Raw genomic sequence first — 18,065 nt, 5'->3', positions numbered from 1 at the left:
AAATACCAAAAATACAGTTTGAAATTTAGTTGTCAGTTGTTGAAGAAGATCAAAACATATTGAAGAAAAAGAACATTTATTTCACCTACTAGCTATATTGTTCTGCTAATCAATCAAGCGCTTAACAGACCTGTGTCATCTATTAAAATTCTCACTACTAGAAATTGTTCCGCTGAAATGTTTTCGGTGTTCTATAGACGTCCTAACTCCCTGGAATACCATAAAAATAATCCATAGAGTCAAAATTTTGCGTTTCACTCTTGATTTTCTGCCACTTTTTATTCAAAATGTTTCCCGAATAAAACTAGACGCGAAAGTCTTAATTTCACGCTCCCTACTTCACCGCGAGACAAGGCTGCACATTGCATTATACAGGCCATAAAAGCAATATCAAGGAAAATATTTAAGATTTATAAGACGTGTAATTATTTAAAACTTATAAAAAAATAAAAAATCTGTTTCTCAGTCTCTTATGTCGCTGGTTCGGTGTTTGTGTTATTAATGTAGAATTATAATTAGAATGTTGTGAACATATTTTCTAACTTTCATTAAATATGGTAACATTGTATTCGTGTACGAAATTAATATCCAGCTGCCACACCTTCTTTTCTGGGATCAGATTTCGCGTAAATTTTCCCACCGTCAACATATATACCTTGAACTATAGCATTAAGACTGGATTGTAGAATTCTGTGATTCTTTTTTTTCAATCCCTCCACAATATCGTCGGAGAGGAGGTACCCTTTTTCATTTCGAATGTATTCTGGAAAAAATGCGTGTTGCGGACGAGCATCTTCCACAGCCGAAGTTAGATTGTACGAAAACATCAACTTCTTGATGATAACCTAAAAAAGGAGTTAGAATGTTAAAAAGAAAGTTATGACAGCAAACAATGCAATAGACCTTTTCATAAATTATTGCGCAATAGTATGCCTCGTATTGAAAACGAGACAAGCGGTGCTAAACTTTTTTGTAAACAAAATGTCGGAGGGGAATACGAAGAAAAAACATAAAAGATCTCAAGGAAAGCAATGTGCTGCCTGGGGATGCAATAATCGTAGCCTGGTTGAATTTGAAAATGAATTAATATCTTCAACCATAAGTTTTTTTAAATTTCCGAAAGATTCAGGAACAAGGAAAGTGTGGTGCAGCCGAATTAAACGTATTGATGGACAAGACAACTTTAGAGTAACCAGCCATACTGTGCTGTGCGAAAAACACTTTGCAAAAAGTGATATAATAAAAGCCCCTGGAGGGACACGCCGCAGATTGAGAGATGGAGCCAAACCTACACTATTTGAAAATGTGGAGGATTTTAGCAAAAGAAAAGCTCGTGTTAACAGACCATCTCCTCGAAAAAAATTTAGAGAAACATCCACTCTAATTCCTGATGAGACTGATATAGGGGATGATTCCACTGAATTTGTAGCTGAGCCAGACTTTATTATGAGGGAGGAACCAGACGCAATTTTTTTGTCAAAAGAAGTTGAAAAGCTTACAGAAGAAAAAAAGAGTTTGTGTAAAGAGATAGAAATGTTGAAACACAAACTCATGGAAAAAATTTCTACAGTTAAAATAAAATTTGTCGAAAATGTTTTGTCATCTGATGCATCATGTAAACATTACACTGGCATACCAAACATCGAAGTGTTTAAAGAATTATTAATTTTTTTAAACCCAGGACAAAATGGAGAAAATGTTATTCTTTACAATAATCAAGATGTTAAAGGTTTTAGTGATAGAGGTAGACCACGTACGCTGTCCCCTCTTGAAAGTTTTTTATTGACCCTTGTTAGAATGCGAAGAAACTTTGATGTTTGCCATTTATCATATTTGTTTGAAGTGTCTGAAGGTACTGTAACAAATACTTTTCAAACGTGGGTAAATTATATGTATGTTAAGCTCGGAACAATATGCATTTGGCCTTCCCGCAGTCAAGTTCAAGAAAATATGCCAGCTAGTATGAAAGAAATATTTGCAAACGTACGATGCATTATAGATTGTGTAGAGTTTAAAATTGCAGTGCCTTCATCTTTATATTTACACAAAATGATGTACTCAGAATACAAAAGTCACACCACCGTTAAAGTACTTGTTGGCATTGCTCCTGGTGGAGGTTTCACATTTATATCGAGTGCCTACCCCGGTAGCATCTCAGATAAAGATATTGTTGTCAAAAGTGGTTTATTATTTCCAGAACTTTGGCAGGCAGGAGATGCTATTATGGCTGATCGAGGTTTTTTGATAGAGGACTATGTAAAACCTCTTGGTGTGGAATTAATTATGCCATCATTTTTGAAAGGACGCGAGCAATTTTCAGAGTCTGAAGTAGTCAAAAGTCAACAAATAGCATCAGAAAGAATTCATGTGGAAAGAATGATTCAACGACTCAAATGTTTTCGAATATTCGATCGAGTTATTCCAGTAAACATGTTGAACTCCCTGAATCAAATTATTTCGGTATGTGGTATTCTCACAAATTTTCAAGACCCTATTTTAAAGTAAACAAACAACTTTAGACTGAAGCAATGTTTTAAATCAAAAATATTTACAAAAAGAGTGATATATATACATTACAAATATATACAGGTCTTATTTTACATCAATTTGTCCTGATCTTTCTCTATGATTTGTGGTAGCATATATGTAAAGTAAAACCGTAAAATGTTTTTTTGTAGTTCTTGCCAGTATTTCATGTCAAATGGCACTCTGTCGATTACAAGACCTTTTGAGGTATAAAAAATAAAATCACACCATGTTTGACATGTGATAGCCAATTGCATTTGTATCTGATTGTAATATGTGTGATCTTTATTTATTTTGATATTTTCTGTATTGCTGTCATAGAGAATGCAAGGGTTTTTCGCCACAGAACACACTAACTTTGGATCTATGTCTCTGTACAAGTGACTGCATTTTACCTCAAGGATGCCATAAAAGCCATTGCAGTTAACTCTTCCATCTGGTGTAGCTCCAAGCACATAATTATTTTGATCTATTGTTAAACCATTATTTTCCACAACAACTTGGAAACCTGCAATCTTCATGTATCTTTCATAATGTGCAATGGCTATGGGTTCATGATATCGTCCATACTCAAATTTAACTTTTAAAAACTGTTGTGGTACACAACCATGCACTATATTTCGTGCTAAAGTTTTTAAGCCTCTTTCTGTTTTGGGTCCACTGTTTCCAAGTTTGTTGCACAGTGAGGCAGTAAATCTGTTTTCTCTATACTTGAACCAATTTGGATTGTTAGCTTGGTCTCGTGTATTTTTTTCGATGCTGATTGCATCAGCTGCCTGCTCTTTTAAATTTTGTAGTAACATTAGCTTTTTTTGCTCAACTAAATGAATTTCATTGGCATAATTATCGATAACATTGTCATTTTGTTTAAAAAAGTGGTCAGTAAAATCTGAAAACAAAACCCGGTCGCCCTTGTTTCCATCCTCCTTAATGTTACAGTAAACTTTAAAATCTGGTGGCATTAAGGCACATTGGTAGCTCAGAATAGATCCAAATGGCACCGGCCCAAATTGTGTTTGCGTGTATAGCTGAGGATTTGTGTTCATAATTTTTGGTGCATGTGCTTTGCCATGAAAATTAGTGACGTTGTCAAGCAAAATTCTCAAACTGTCACTACGTGTGTCTCTGTTATGTTCAGATCTTGGCTCGTACAATGAAGATGTAATTCCTTTTTTAGAAGCTCCTTCAGTATTTGTGGCATTCCTTTTTGAATCTGGTGATTTAATGGTTAGTTCTGAGACAGGTGGCTTTTGCATATATTCTCTTGCCTGCGGTACATTCCAAACACATGGCATTGATGTGCATGCTTTAGGCTCTGGAATCATACGCAATTCATCAACTACCCATTTAGCTAACAGTTTCATAACGGCATAGCAATGCGAACATGTGCCGGTTTTTCCGGCTGGACATTGACAATGTGCAAATACAACTTCACCATTAATTTTGTTAAGTACAATAAACACCCATCTATTCATTTTTTTTAAACTTGCAGCAGCTATACCTTTTATACAAAATATATTATTGTCTTGTTTGACATATATTGTGCTGGTATCAATGTATTTTTCTTCTACAAATTGTTCACCTCTTGCAAAATGTTTTTTAATTGTTTTAGCCTTTTCAACAAATGTATTGTTTACTTTTGTGTGATAGTCTGTCATTTGCGTAACGGTAAAGACAGGTACACCTTGCAAAGACTTTGACCAGCCAGTGAGGTCCAATGGATTTTTCATATCATTTTGTATTGCTGAGGGTGCTTCAGGTAGTGAGCCTTCTTTCCAAAGCGGTTTTAAAATTTTTCCTAGCTCCATTGCTTTTTTCCTAATCCAAAGCTTATCAGGTGTTGGATCAACAATCTTCTGATTGTTTTTATTCTCAAAGTAGTTCCATACTCTAAAGTGAAGAAAAATACATTGAATACAAATGTGTTGCTTTTTATGCATACAAAATCTTGAATTTAGGAAAATATTTTTTTAGAATATATATTATATATAAATAGCTACATACACATATGATGGTAAAAAAGCATGTAAAATAATTTTCTATGAAAATATTATAAAATCCAAGTTTATTGAGGTTGCTCTGACTTCTGTTGTGAAATTGTAATTACCAACATTCCACTTTTCTTATGTTTCTAGATTTGTGTTTGCAATATAATAAAGCCATAATTCTGTTCAGCTTCTCTCTACAATTTAATATCACTTACCTAACTTGGGCATCTTTTAGTGTGTGAATACCACGTAGAGTGTCTCCTCTAAATACTAACCACTGTTTTAAATGTTCCATAGGATATTTTGAAAGCATTGTAACATTTAATTTTACATATGGGTTGTCAATATCATCTTCTGTGAGAGTAATGGCATCCATATCTACATAAATTTAAAAAACCTATATATATACATTTTTTATAGTTTTCGTTTTCCTAACAATCACTTTTTTCCATTAAAACGTAATCTTCTCTTGCTAGCTAGCTTAAAAGTTTAAGGTTACTTACCAACCATGTTGTTTTTGAAATAATCATCAAAATCTGGTATCTCCAACTCGTGTTTTTTAAAATCCATATTGAGCTGAGATTTAGCTATTAAAATAACTGTTTTTTACAAATTTTAGATATAATATTTCTGAAATAAAGCTTGTGACAAAACCAACACTTCCACAGATCTTGTCTTCAAACTCAGAATGCCAGCGCTTATTAATGTCAAAAGATGCGTAACTTTATAGAGATAAAGCCTTTTATTAAGGAGTTAACTCGTTTTTATGTAAATATCGCCCTCATAATAATGTATCTCCGCAGCATTTTGAATCTGTTGTTAGCGTAAACAAAGAATCATATCGGAAGCAATTAGTAAAGAATTTTAAGCACCGCTTGCCTCGTTTCCGTGCAACGAAGCAAAGTTACGCAATCATTTATGAAAAGGTCTATTAAAAATTTTTCGATGACTACAACCTAATTTTTAGACACTTCTTATCTCATTATTTCTTCCAGATAAATTCGCTTAACTATAAAGACCTCTTTGGAAGGACACTGAGTAATAATATAGCGCTAATTAATAATACTTTATGCTTTGCCGCAAAACTGCGTGTGGACGCGCTTTAAACTCTTATAACTCAATTTAAATTGTAAGGAGGTTTTATAAATGGAAGTTATGCTTCTTGTATAGAAATATAATTGCTATTTACTAAACTCTTACCCAAGCGGTAGAAAGTGTTATCCTGGTACCTCCCGAACCACCAACCACCATCACAACATTTCCATCTTTATCAACTAAAATTGACGGACAGGTCGATGAAAGAGGTCGGCGTCCAGCACCGGGAGCATTATATAACGGCGTTGGATATTTATCACCGTAAGTGGAGTTTAAAAAAAAATCAGCTAGTTCGTTGTTGTATATAATACCAGTTTTCATTGATCGAAATTTTGCGCCAAACCTAGGAAGGAGGGACTTTAACTATGCTATTCAAGCAATGAAAAAAGTGAGTTTTTACTAAAGTGAAGTATAACATTATTAATATCGATCAAGACATAGAGATAAAAAATCATGATTGTTTCACTGGATGTGAAAGTTACTTTATGCATGTTAAAGTAGCAGGTGGTACGTAAAAATGCAATGTGACAAAATCAAGTTTTTTTAAAATAAAATTAAAAAAAAAACTTGAATGCCTGCTGAAAATTCATAAAAACAGACAAATAATTAGTGAACCATTCGTAAATAATACTTAAGAAGATTATTTATCGTTGTCTTAATTTAAAAGAATCAAGTTAATGGTAAGAACCGCATTTCTTGAAAAATATAAATTGAAATTTCTACAAGCTATATGTATCAACAGATTAAACAAAATTTAAAAAAAAAGACATACGCAAAATTGATCGTATCCGTAGCTGATACAGCATTCCCATCTTTATCAATCACTGAAACATGTGTAGTACCATCGTCTTCAGTTGTCGTAAAGAATTGATCGTAATAACTATTTTTTTGCGTGGAAGTGTCATTCACTTTCATACGATTCATTTCAGCCTTCCCTAGACTTATTATGTCTTCTTTCATCTGAAATACAACGCACGCGATTATACTTTTATTGAATAGGAGAGTAGAAGTTAAAAATGCGATAAATTGTTTAAGGAGTGAAAATAAAAACTTCCACCGCAAAAATATGTAGAAAATTAACTGAATGTTTACCTTATCGAATTCGGTTTTATTTTCAACAGGTACTTTATCGGGATCACCAAGATGTGGACGTTTCGAATAGCTAAATTTAAAACTTTCAACAATTCTGTGATATGTTAACACTTTCTCATAAACAGTGTCCAAATATGATGCGTTGAACTTATACCCTATGAAAATGTAAGGAAATGCAACCAAACTAATACACTTTGGCACTAGGAAAAAAAAGAAACACCTCAGTTAGTTGCTATTGTCTGTCTCGTATTAATTTTTTCCTATGACCGTAACCATGTTTTATTAGCGGTTACAGGCACAGTTGTTACTTTTTTAACCTCCCGAACAGTTACACAAACCAAGCTGTAACCTGGAGAGTGCAATGAAAGTTGAAAATTGATGCTTTCTGTAACATATCGTTAATTCTTGTGTAAGCCATATTTTACTACATTGACGCGATCACATTTTAAGATGAGAAAACAGAAAGTTGCAAGGAGTTTTTTATCTTATTTACTCAGGTAACGAGACTGGATACTCTGATGAATTAAAAGAAATCCATTTTCTCGTAGTCGCAAACGTTAAAAAGTTTTGTTGTTGTTTTATTTAGCAATGCCGTAATACACAACCGATAAATAAATAATAAAATCATACCTTTTACCATATTTAAGATGTGTATTAAAACAGAACCACCTCCTGGTAAAGGAGTTGTATGAAGTGTCAATCCATTCAATGTTGTGGTTATAGGTACTTTCTCTAAAACTTTGTAATTTTTTAAATCGTCTGCCGTCATGTTACCATTATTGCTGTTGACATCACTTAAAAATGACTTCGAGATATTTTCTGTGTAAAGATCTTCTGGATTGTCTTTAAGTATTCGGAGTGTATCAGCATATTTTTTGTTAACAATAATATCTCCCGCCTTTTTGAACGTACCGTCTTCCTTTACTAGAATTTCTCTAGAAAAAAACACGGTTCGCCCGTGTTACATATTACGGTCACCATTATGTGTACCTTTGGCCCAAATTTGCAATTCGGTTACTATTTTGAATAAAATTCTAGTTTTAATATAAGAGAGTACAGGTAGTAAAAATACAGAGATTGCTTAAAAGATAACCTCATTTCTTACGCAATGTCATGCAAGGAAAGTTTAGCCTACAATTCAAGCAGGGGTGATTAGTCTTAGTGGACTCGTGTAATATATTCCTACCAAACGCATTTTTCTGAACAAGTAAAAATTGATTTAGATCGCGAATTTTTGTCTAACTTCTGGAATGACTTTATATCCCTTTTTTGTTAATGGTCTACTGATTTGTCGGTATTTGGAGTATACAGGTAACTAATTATAGCTTGCCAGTTATTTATTTTGCGCATGCTCGAATTGATAGCTGAACTTCCACATAATTATTTATTCACCAAAAATTGATAAAATTATTCATTTTAAGATTTATATTTCGCAAGCTTTAAAGAGGTTTGGACTGAGAAACAACAACTTTGGAATGAGATTGTAACATCCTCAATTAACCTTAGTTGCCAAGTTCTTTATTCTTCGCCCTCAAATGATGCAGCTTTCAGTAATAGAAACTCAATATTTGATACTAAATACATCATCAGTTTACAGGCGTTGAATTCTTTCACGCTTCGATGTTTGCCAACAGTACTTCTTACAGAACGAGCTAAGTGTGGGCGAAGCCTATTTGGCTTTAAAGGTTACCTATATTCACTAGAAATATTTTTATTTTTTTGAAAAGTCTTTATCTGTTCTCGAAATATTTGTCTTAAAAGTTGCGCTAATTGTGCAAAATTACGACGTCATGAGTTAGCATTGAGCATAATTATGGTAACTAATATTGAAATGTATGTAAAATGTTTAAAACGCGTCAAAGTGAACGGCCAGAAAATTTTATAGCTCTATATCGCTTGTCAAAAGTGTTAAATACAACACTCTCGCAAAGAATACTTATGGCATCATGCATCAATTAGTGAATCTTCTAAAGAACCAATCAAGAATTTCAAAAAAAATATTCAAATTCCTAGACACCCCTTCAAGCTCTTTCATATGCAATTAACTTTATTTTTCGCGGGAGGTAACCTTTAAGCGAGTGTAAATATTTTCTTCTGTAAATAATTTCAGAAATAAATTTTATGTCCGGTTTATCATTGTACACAGGATCTGTTGAAAGATATAAAAGTTTGTGATGAAAGAGACGAATGTGGAATCATATGGATTTGTTGCAACTGTTTTATTGAAGTCGCACTTTTCTGTTAAAAACGGAACATAACACAACAAGCTCACAGTTTTTTAGTTTTTGTCCCTTGTCCACCTGAGTTAATTAACAAACAAACAAACAAAAACGCGAAAGCCTTGCTTGTTTATGATAGACAGGAAAAGGGTTGAGAAGTCAGGGATTGTCGAGTTTGACAAAAAATAATTTTTTTTACAATTCGCATGTTTTTTTACCCGACAAATTAAAGAATATAACTTGATAAACGTTTTTATGGATTTTAAATCTGAAGTTATTATCGTAGAACTTTTCAGACATTGGAGAAATGTTTGGTCTTGGGTACGAAGTGGGTATAGTCCCTGAACTGAAGCAGAGAAATCCTTAGGAGTAAACACTTGCTGCCCAGGGTTCTATGATATATCTATGATATCTATAATATATCTGGATATATTTTCCCCATTGGCAAGTGAAATACTAGTCAAAATAGAGCATGTTAACATGTTAGCAACCAGAAACTAAATCCGAAATTTATGTAAATGCTTCTCTTTCGCTTTTTTAGTCCGCTATGATATTGCTGGCAAAAAGTCGGTTTTTGTTAGAATTTTGACGTAAGACAAAGCACACTAAAATTTCGAAGCAGCTTGCCCAGAAATTTCTGGTACTTTTTTCTAAATATAAATATGTCGTCTCTTACTTCAATCCAGGATCCACCATGATTGCTTTCCTTGTAGAACTTGATAATTTCGAAGCCATGTGCTTTCCGACCGTGATACCTTCTTCAGCCAGCTTGACTGATGGTTCAAATAATTGAGACCAAGGTAATTTTCCATACCTTTCATGAACTAACTTTAAACCTCTGATCTCTCCAGGAACCCCGACTGCTAATCCACCTTAAAATAAAATTCTGAGGGTTGTGCAATATTGCTTTTAGTGTTATAACAACGTCAGATTTTGAAACCAAAAAACAGAAAGAAAACATCGTTTGTGTAGACCAATTTATTCCAGAAGAAACCGCTATTCTAAAAAACAACAAATTTTTCAGTCATATGTGTTTACAGAGCTTTTAATCCTTTTTTTCAAGTGTTTGTTGCGATGTTGTCTGATGTATAAGTATCATTAACAGGCGATTAAATAGGGTCTCACACAAAGCCCACAAAAAAGGTAAAGTTATATGTGTATGTAGAGCCTCTTACAGAACTTGCTGACCAGAGTTATTTCTGTACTTAAGATTTGAAAGATTTTGCCATTCTTACAAAAATACCCGGAAGTTAAAAAAAAATTAAGCTGAAGGAGCAAACTTGTGAGCAGTGAAATGGTATGAAGTTTATGTTACTCAAAAGTGCTAAAATTAAAAGTTTTTTAAATCTGTCGCTCTGAAACTTTTGTTAAAAAGATGCATAAATTAAATATTGCGACTTTTATAAGTTTCAGTTGCTTTAGGAAAGCTGATTTTTTTAAACAACTTCTGTTGTCACGGTCATTTCTCAGGGGTAACCCGGCCACAAAACCGACCTGAATAGAGTTAAATTACTATGTACATACCTACTTTTGCGGCGTTTTTGTCATGAGCATAAGAGTTTGCATGTAAGCCAGCTGGACCAGTTTCTCTATAGTCAAACACTGTAGTTTTCCTCTTTGCTTTATCGTACAGTGTCATAAAACCTCCACCACTGATACCAGTAGAGTGCAGATTTACCACTCCTACGCAAATTAAACTTGCAATAGCAGCATCTACAGCATGCCCTCCTGCTTTTAACATTTCCAAACCAATCTTAAGAGATATGTTATGTGGCATGCAGGTTGACGTTATGAATTATATACGATTGTTAAAACTAATTGCATTTAATGCATTAGTGAGAGTTTTTTGAACTAATGTTGCGGCTATGATGTGAAGAATAGACAGCAACATTAGAAGAATAAAGGTAGGTTTACATACGACTGCATTTTCCGCTCGAGCGGAAAAATCTCAAGAGCTTTTTCCACAAGCATGTGCAATGAAGTAGAATGACCGCTGACCCGACGTAAAAAGATGCTCCCCAACTACTCTGAAAAAGTTTAACTCATTCAAATTTTTCAGCGCGTATTATAATAAAATTTAAGAAAAATGTAAACATTGCGTAATCCTTTTAGTGAAATAAATTTTGGCGCAATTCCTTTTCATAACAAGCTCAAGGAAATATCAAGATGGCAGAGAGACGTACTTTTGAAAGCTCACAAGAAACACTTAACTCGATAGGCTCAATTTTATAATCGCTCACAAACTAACGAAGCCAGTATAGCAGAAGAAGGAGATATAGTGAACGAGGATGTACAGAGACGAAGCAACGACTTTGTAACCAGAGGTTAAAATTTGATAAATTTACGAACAGGATCAATCAGGATACAACAACAGAATCAACAGTCATCACGACAAGATGAGGATGATATTGTAACTAACTTCTCACAAGTATCAGAAGAAAACACTGTGGCCAATTATGACGTTGAAATCTTCATAAACGAGATGGAAGGTTTCCCATGCTTATGGAATACTTCAACCAGGTCACACCATGACCAAAACATGGGAAAGATAGCATGGCAACAACTGGCAACAAAGTTTGGAAAACCAGGTTAGAGTATTATCGTACATTGAATACTCGATATAAACCCTAAGCAGACACAGAACAATTTATCAACAATTACTGCATTAGGTTAGCTAGCTATATTTTTAAATGCTGTTTTTCAATCAAACTATCACTTAAAGATTTATTTATTTTAGTTGAATTCCTGAAAGCGCAGTGGAAAAACCTGCGTGATAACGTAAAGCGACGCTTGGTAAGGCGTGCAGAATTGACACGATCTGGTGCAACAGCACATACATTGCCAAAATGTAAATATTTCTCACAGTTGCAGTTCGTACAAGACAAAGTCACAAATAAAGCGACTTCTAGTAATGTTTCTATGTCCCCACCTTCACCAATCACAAGTGATGGCATGATGACCCCTAGTTCAAGCCTTTCGTAAAATGATGAAGAAGAAAACTTGGATAGTACTAGTAGCTGTATTGAACCTATTCCAAAGAAGCCACGACAAAGTCAGAGTAATAAAAGACCCCGCGGACAAGCTGCAACTGAAATGGACGTTCAATTTTTAAAAACATTGGAGGACATAAATTCAACGACTAGGGCTGCCCTACTTCCAAACGATGCAGAAGACGACGAAGTTATGCTTTTTGCCAAAAGTATTGTGCCAATATTAAGAAAATTAGCAGCTCGAAAGAATAAAATTGCTAAGCTTAAAATTCAAACATTGCTGTTTGAGCTGGAGTTTGATGAAAAGAACATCTTTTTTTAACATATATTTTATATTTTCAACATTTTTACTTGTATATATATTACATACTTTTTAGATATTAGAAGTAACATTATTGTAAATATTTATATAAAAGAGGTTACCTTCTTGTGTTATATGTTGTTTCTTTAATTGGCTTTTCTCTCCTTACTTCAGACTTGTCTGAAAATCACTTTAAAAATAATTTAAGAGCGAAGATGTCGATTTTTTAAGAATCACTAAACCAAAAAGCATAATCGGTATAAAAAGTGTGTATCTAGTTGCATATTTCAAAAAAGAAACTTTACTTATATATATAGTTATATATTTCCATATTTTTTTCTTGTATATAGTTATATATAGTTGCAAATATTTTTGCTGGTTTTTTTTTTTTGCAGTTATACTTCCAAGTCAAACGGACCTATCGTTCTGGATACATAGTTCCACAGCCAACTTACAGCTCCTTCTTGTTTGTTAAAATAATCTTTATAATCCTCGCGCACATCCTTTGCATTTTTCGTTTAGTTGTTTGATCGCGCAGTACCAATGGGTAAGAAGCCAGTATATCCATTGGTTTCATTTCTCCAGTCTCCAATCTGTGAGTCCGCGCCATTTTCAGTATCCACAAATCCTGGTGGACAGTACCTGTACTCACCATGGTTTTCTTGGCTTTTCATTAAAAACTTGTGTAGAGCAACTACTGCTTTTGTTATTAAATTCACAGTTCAATTATTATTCTGGAACTTGATAAACGGTAGTTTATTTTCTTTTTAATGCAAGAATCCAGAGGAGCGAATGGTTTTAGCATATGTGGTTTTAATTGAAAGGCATCATCAGCCACGAAAACATATGGATATAGCTTATTTCCTGCATCGTTTATTTTAGCTGGGGGTGGTCTATTAATTGAGTTTGTTTCTATAGCCTGGCCAAGTTTGCTGTTTTTATACACCCCTCCATCGCTTTGAAGCCCAGCATCACTAATGTGTATCAACGTAAATTCGTAACGTGCGTTGCACACAGCAAGCAACACTATGCTATGTAATTAAAGTAGTCTGAACCACTTCGGGCTGGTGCTTGCATTACTACATGTTTGCCATCTATTGCCCCTAAACAATGTGGAAAGTTCCATCGGTCTTTGAATCTCTTCCCACTTGCTTTCTGTGTCAGGAACATCTAATAATCCATGACTCTGCAATTGATCCCATATTGCTTCGCACGTTTCGCGTATAATGCGACAGACAGTTGGAGGGCTGACTCTATAGCTACTTCCAATTGTAATCTGAGCATCTCCTGTAGTTAAATACCACAATGCAATGCATAAACGCTCGCTAGGACTTGTAACATCCCTGATTTTAGATGACTTAACGATGACAGGTGCTATCCAAGAAAGTAGCTGTTCAAATCTTACTGGTGTCATTCGAAACGATTTAAAGAAATATTCACTATCAAATAAGCATAAATCTTTGACTAAAACATTGTACAACCCTTTGGTCCTTCTTTCCTGGAAAAGTCTCCTTATCCACATTCTTTTCTGTTTATGTTTTTAAAGTTCTGCTTCTTTTTACACGGTGCCACATAAAGTTATAATTAATTTTAAATTTTGTAATAAAACATATCTTCTGTTTACGGCAGCCATTTTAATCTGAATAAGCACGTTTTCTCTTAAGCGGGAAATTAATTTCCATTCACGTCAATCCCGAGAGAAAAAAGCTCGCGAGCTTTTTCCGCTCAAGCGGAAAATGCAGTCGTATGGAAACCTAACTAAAAAGTATATACAAAATGCAAAAGGTTTTGTTTACTCATAACCTATAATGCGTTTTTTTTCATATATCAACAATTCATCAAGTTGCAAGAGAGGAACTTGAACGTTTCATTCATTTAAAAAAACAAAGAATTAAAGTAATTTCTAACTAAGTATAAACCAAACAATGATTAAAGATTAAATATATATTTAAAAGATATTGAACATCCATTTGTTTAATTTTTCGTTTTTGTTTATTACTGCATGTCCTCTTTCTAGTGCCCTTCCCTCTTTAAAGACACAGACCCGTTTAACAGTTTATGCCGATTTGCATACCGTTTGGTTAATATGAAATTCGGTGACACGTGGAAAAACAACTACAGTATTGACTTTTGTTTTCATGTTAAAATACTTTTTATAGGGCTATTGAAGTTTAGAAATAAATAAAACCTACATCTGAACAGTTTTTAGCATCTGTTGCGACAGCACCATTTGTGTAATAGTCCTTTACAGCAGCATAATTGTTTCCATCGCCGTCGTCATCTTTGCTTAGTGTGACGCCTAAAGTGATGGCGACAGCTACGATGACAATGACAACCACTAGCGCGATTATGATACTATAAGTAAATTTGAGAACAGTTTCAAAGATCAGCAGCAAAAATGCTTGTTTTTGTGCTTTTTGACACGTGACGTAATCTGGTAAAAACTCTGATAAGTTTTATCACCATCGCTCAATTCAAAGTTTATTGGTCAAATAACGGATTTCCTGAATAAGAATCAACTAGCCAAGGAAAAAACATCAGAGATTTGCCCATCGCTATCAAGCAAGACAGTTAATTTTGAACTTTGCGCCACAAGTTATTGCATAGCCCGTTATACGCATTTTGATAAATTCACTCAACACCGCCATTTTCCCCGAATTTCAAATCGTTTGTGGGTATCAAGTTAGCTTATTTTGTTGCGTGGGTGTGGTAAGGAATGCGGCTGACAGACTTTAAACGCTGGCTGAAAAGGAATCCGTCATAAAAGTGAGGAGATTTGACGGTGATTTTTTTTATAAACCTTTTCGTTACGTAGTGTATTGATTTGTATTTGACCTTTTTGTGCGCGACATGTGTTCACATTATTAAGAAATGGTAAGCAATACAAAAGATTAAAAATGTGTTCGAGTTTCTGAGCCACTGCTTTATGAAGCAGAATCAATAAAAAATATTTTGTATTTAATTCCTTTTTTTTCAAAACGAAATTGGGATAGTTACTTTTTCTCAAAATGAAAGAAAATCCAGTTTTAAAAAAATTAAGATCACTGAAATGTTGACAAGCCAAACCGACTGAACACAAAATAATAAGAAAATTTATCAAATTTAGTTTGTTATTTATTGCCTTAAACCCAAGAAAAAATGTGCGAAACAAAATAATAATTCAAACTGATAGTGTAAAAATAAAGTTTACGTTTTTTTATCTTGTTTAACAAGATGGTTTTGACCACAACACTCTACAACTTATAATTTCCGTACCGCTACGCTAGACTCGTAATGTTTCTTGATACACTAGTCTTTTGTGTTAAAAACGGCGAAAAAGAGTATTTTAAACTTCTACAGGCTTAAAGGCTGTAGAAGAAGTTTTTTTAACAACTAGGAAAGCAAGAAACAAATAAAACTCAAAAACGATTTCAAACATTTTATTTTTATAAAACATAAAAATCAATAGACACAACTATTTATTGTTTAGTTACCTACGAGTTTCGGCTAGTTTAAAACTCCTTATAAAAAAAAACAAATATTTTCATAGAACTTTGAATAGAAATAAAACATCGTCAATGTTTGGAAAATTTGTATTGGCAAATGAAAATCTGGCTCCATAACCAACTAAGCAGAAAATAATGTTTCAAAATTATTTATTTAAAAAAAAATGTTTTTGTATCTTGTTCACCTAGATTTTTTGGCCTACAACACAAACCTACTATTGGTCTCCGTATCACTATACTCAAGAATTATACCGATTAGTAGTTCACCAGTCTCGGTATTATAAAGAGAAACAAACATGGAGCCCATTTCAAAGTCTTTAGCAGCTTAGAAGCCGTGGAACAAATAATCAAAAAAATATATAGCATGAATAAACCAAACTCACTGCTTTTTTTCCATTTATACTTTGTTTTCACACTTCTGCTTCTGTCCGCCAGAAAAAAAGAGATGACTATCTTGGTTAACGTTTAAAGAATGTGCTGATCAAAACAAACCTAGCAACGACTCGCTTTCCCAACCGTTAACTTATATTAATATTTTCTACATATTGAATTTGTGAATACAATAAACAGAAAATAAATAGAGAAACAAAATTCCAGCTGGGTTTAACACATCATTGTAAATCCATTAAGATAACCTTTTAGTATGGCATCTTTTTATTTTTAATACATTAATGATAAGTGCGTCACGTGCACATCCGGTAGTACACACAGATATTTTTATTAAATTTTATTTTTGTTTATGTTTTGTTTTTTACATGTCAAACAGTGTGATGTACTTGCGGAAAAAGTAAAGCTGTTAGTCAATATAAATGAAAGAAATTTTAGACGCTTTAAAATGGCCTTGAATTGCCTGTCATTTTAGGAGTTTTTCCATGTCAACAGAAAAGGCACTTTTAATAAATTTTAATAAAGGCCGCATGTCCACCACACTGCCTCCCAACGTTGCCGCCCTATCCTTATTTTTCCCAAAGATTTCAGCTCGGAAGTTTTTTAATCAAATTTATTTTGTTTTTTTAAAGACTTATTTAAACTTGTTCAATGAAAAAATAATATTTTTTCTGTCTCATCCTGGCATTCACTAAAATTAGTTTGAAGACTTACACCATACACTTACTGAGTGCTATTCGTTAGATAAACAATTTCGCCATTGACAATTGTGCAAATCAACTTGTATGTTATGGTTACCTCTCTCTCTTATCACTCTGCAAGAAAAATAACTCAACAATAACAAAAGTTGACAATGTGATAAATTTGTGCCATTCCAAAAATATAATTTTTAACCACTTTTCAAATGTAATCCACAACAAAAATATTAAAATAGTATTTTTGAGCACGTAGTTAAGGCCCTGATAGACGATAACGTTCTTTCTGCAACATTTTCAAAAGTAGTAACATGACTAATATGCTTGAGAATATGTTGAAGATTGATACACGATAAGTTTTACTGAAACATAGTGTCTCAATAGAGAAGTTTCAAAATGGGAGATAAATAAATAGCAGAAAATGAGGTAACTTGCACGAATTTGGCTTGTTCAGCTGCAACGCGTCTTCAAGAAAACGAGGAAACAAAGAAAAACAGAAAAACATAAATACGAGAGTTCTTGCGAAATCAAAATGATTATTGAGGCCACCCTGTTACAGTAATTGCATTATTAGGCGAATCAAGGTCTTCCAGATTACTTTATGTAGACTGGACAACGAGGTTATCTTTTCAAAATTTCAGGGTGTCAAAAATTTTTATGTCGGTATATAAATAAAGACAAGTCTTCATCGTAGTCATGACTAACAACAATATTTCTTTCATGTTTAAGTTTCTTTTCTACAACACCATGATGAGATGGCGCCAAATATTCATTTAACAACAAAACGAACGGGCAAACTGGAGGCTTCATACTTATTTTTTCTTGATCTTTTTTACTCACAATTTGTTCAGTAAGTGCAGTAGTATAAAATAATAAAAATATATACATCACTAGCCAGGACAACCAGGACAATTTTTTTTACCACCAGAATAGCTTAGGTGGGAAAAATTACAAACAATTTTTCTGCAGTCGGAATTTCAACCGCGCTTTTTGATTGGTTTTTCTATTGTTCCTTGCTCACGTGGTCAATATCAGGAAATCCTTTGTTTCGAGCGTGCATGGCTATATTCACCCGAACAAATATAATTATTTCTTGCATTATTAAGAGGGTAAGATGTGACCACGTCAACTTTGTGTTAATTGGTTGATTATAATTCAAGGTTTGCTATAAGGTGGATTCGATTTTTAGGGCATTGCCTTGACATGTGTTTGCGTCTAAGCTTTAGTTTGATAGAAAGTAAATTTGATATGCTCAAAGAATGCTTAGTTAACCCTATTCGGTCCGGG

The 18,065-nt window shown here is 33.7% G+C and overlaps 2 protein-coding genes across 2 annotated transcripts; both read right to left on the bottom strand.

The window, feature by feature from the left end:
- Window positions 1-409: 409 nt before the first annotated feature.
- On the bottom strand, window positions 410-16,893 carry LOC130648585 (glutathione hydrolase 1 proenzyme-like). The gene is made up of 9 exons (XM_057454640.1): window positions 16,080-16,893; window positions 14,404-14,566; window positions 10,445-10,673; window positions 9,597-9,792; window positions 7,332-7,636; window positions 6,702-6,856; window positions 6,382-6,569; window positions 5,715-5,952; window positions 410-845 (listed from the first exon to the last, which is right to left on the bottom strand). The coding sequence occupies exons 1-9, from the start codon at window positions 16,091-16,093 to the stop codon at window positions 582-584; spliced, it is 1,752 nt and encodes a 583-aa protein (XP_057310623.1). The 5' UTR covers window positions 16,094-16,893; the 3' UTR covers window positions 410-581.
- On the bottom strand, window positions 2,515-5,347 carry LOC130648574 (uncharacterized). Its single transcript, XM_057454629.1, has 3 exons — window positions 5,018-5,347; window positions 4,730-4,892; window positions 2,515-4,416 (listed from the first exon to the last, which is right to left on the bottom strand). The coding sequence occupies exons 1-3, from the start codon at window positions 5,082-5,084 to the stop codon at window positions 2,598-2,600; spliced, it is 2,049 nt and encodes a 682-aa protein (XP_057310612.1). The 5' UTR covers window positions 5,085-5,347; the 3' UTR covers window positions 2,515-2,597.
- Window positions 16,894-18,065: the final 1,172 nt, after the last annotated feature.

This window comes from Hydractinia symbiolongicarpus, chromosome 1 (genome assembly GCF_029227915.1).
Source record: "Hydractinia symbiolongicarpus strain clone_291-10 chromosome 1, HSymV2.1, whole genome shotgun sequence".
Lineage (NCBI taxonomy): Eukaryota > Metazoa > Cnidaria > Hydrozoa > Anthoathecata > Hydractiniidae > Hydractinia > Hydractinia symbiolongicarpus.
Note: the sequence above shows the minus strand (reverse complement) of the source record. Positions and strands in the feature narration are given on the sequence as shown.

Coding starts and splice junctions, on each gene's coding strand:
- LOC130648574 (XM_057454629.1), bottom strand. CDS start 5,084: ATGGATTTTAAAAAACACGAGTTGGAGATACCAGATTTTGATGATTAT. Junction 4,893..5,017: donor TTTCAAAAACAACATGGTTG/GTAAGTAACCTT, acceptor AAATTTATGTAG/ATATGGATGCCATTACTCTC. Junction 4,417..4,729: donor CTAAAAGATGCCCAAGTTAG/GTAAGTGATATT, acceptor TCTTCACTTTAG/AGTATGGAACTACTTTGAGA.
- LOC130648585 (XM_057454640.1), bottom strand. Junction 10,674..14,403: donor ATGCTAAAAACTGTTCAGAT/GTAGGTTTTATT, acceptor ATATCTCTTAAG/ATTGGTTTGGAAATGTTAAA. Junction 7,637..9,596: donor ATGGTGGATCCTGGATTGAA/GTAAGAGACGAC, acceptor GTTTTTTTCTAG/AGAAATTCTAGTAAAGGAAG.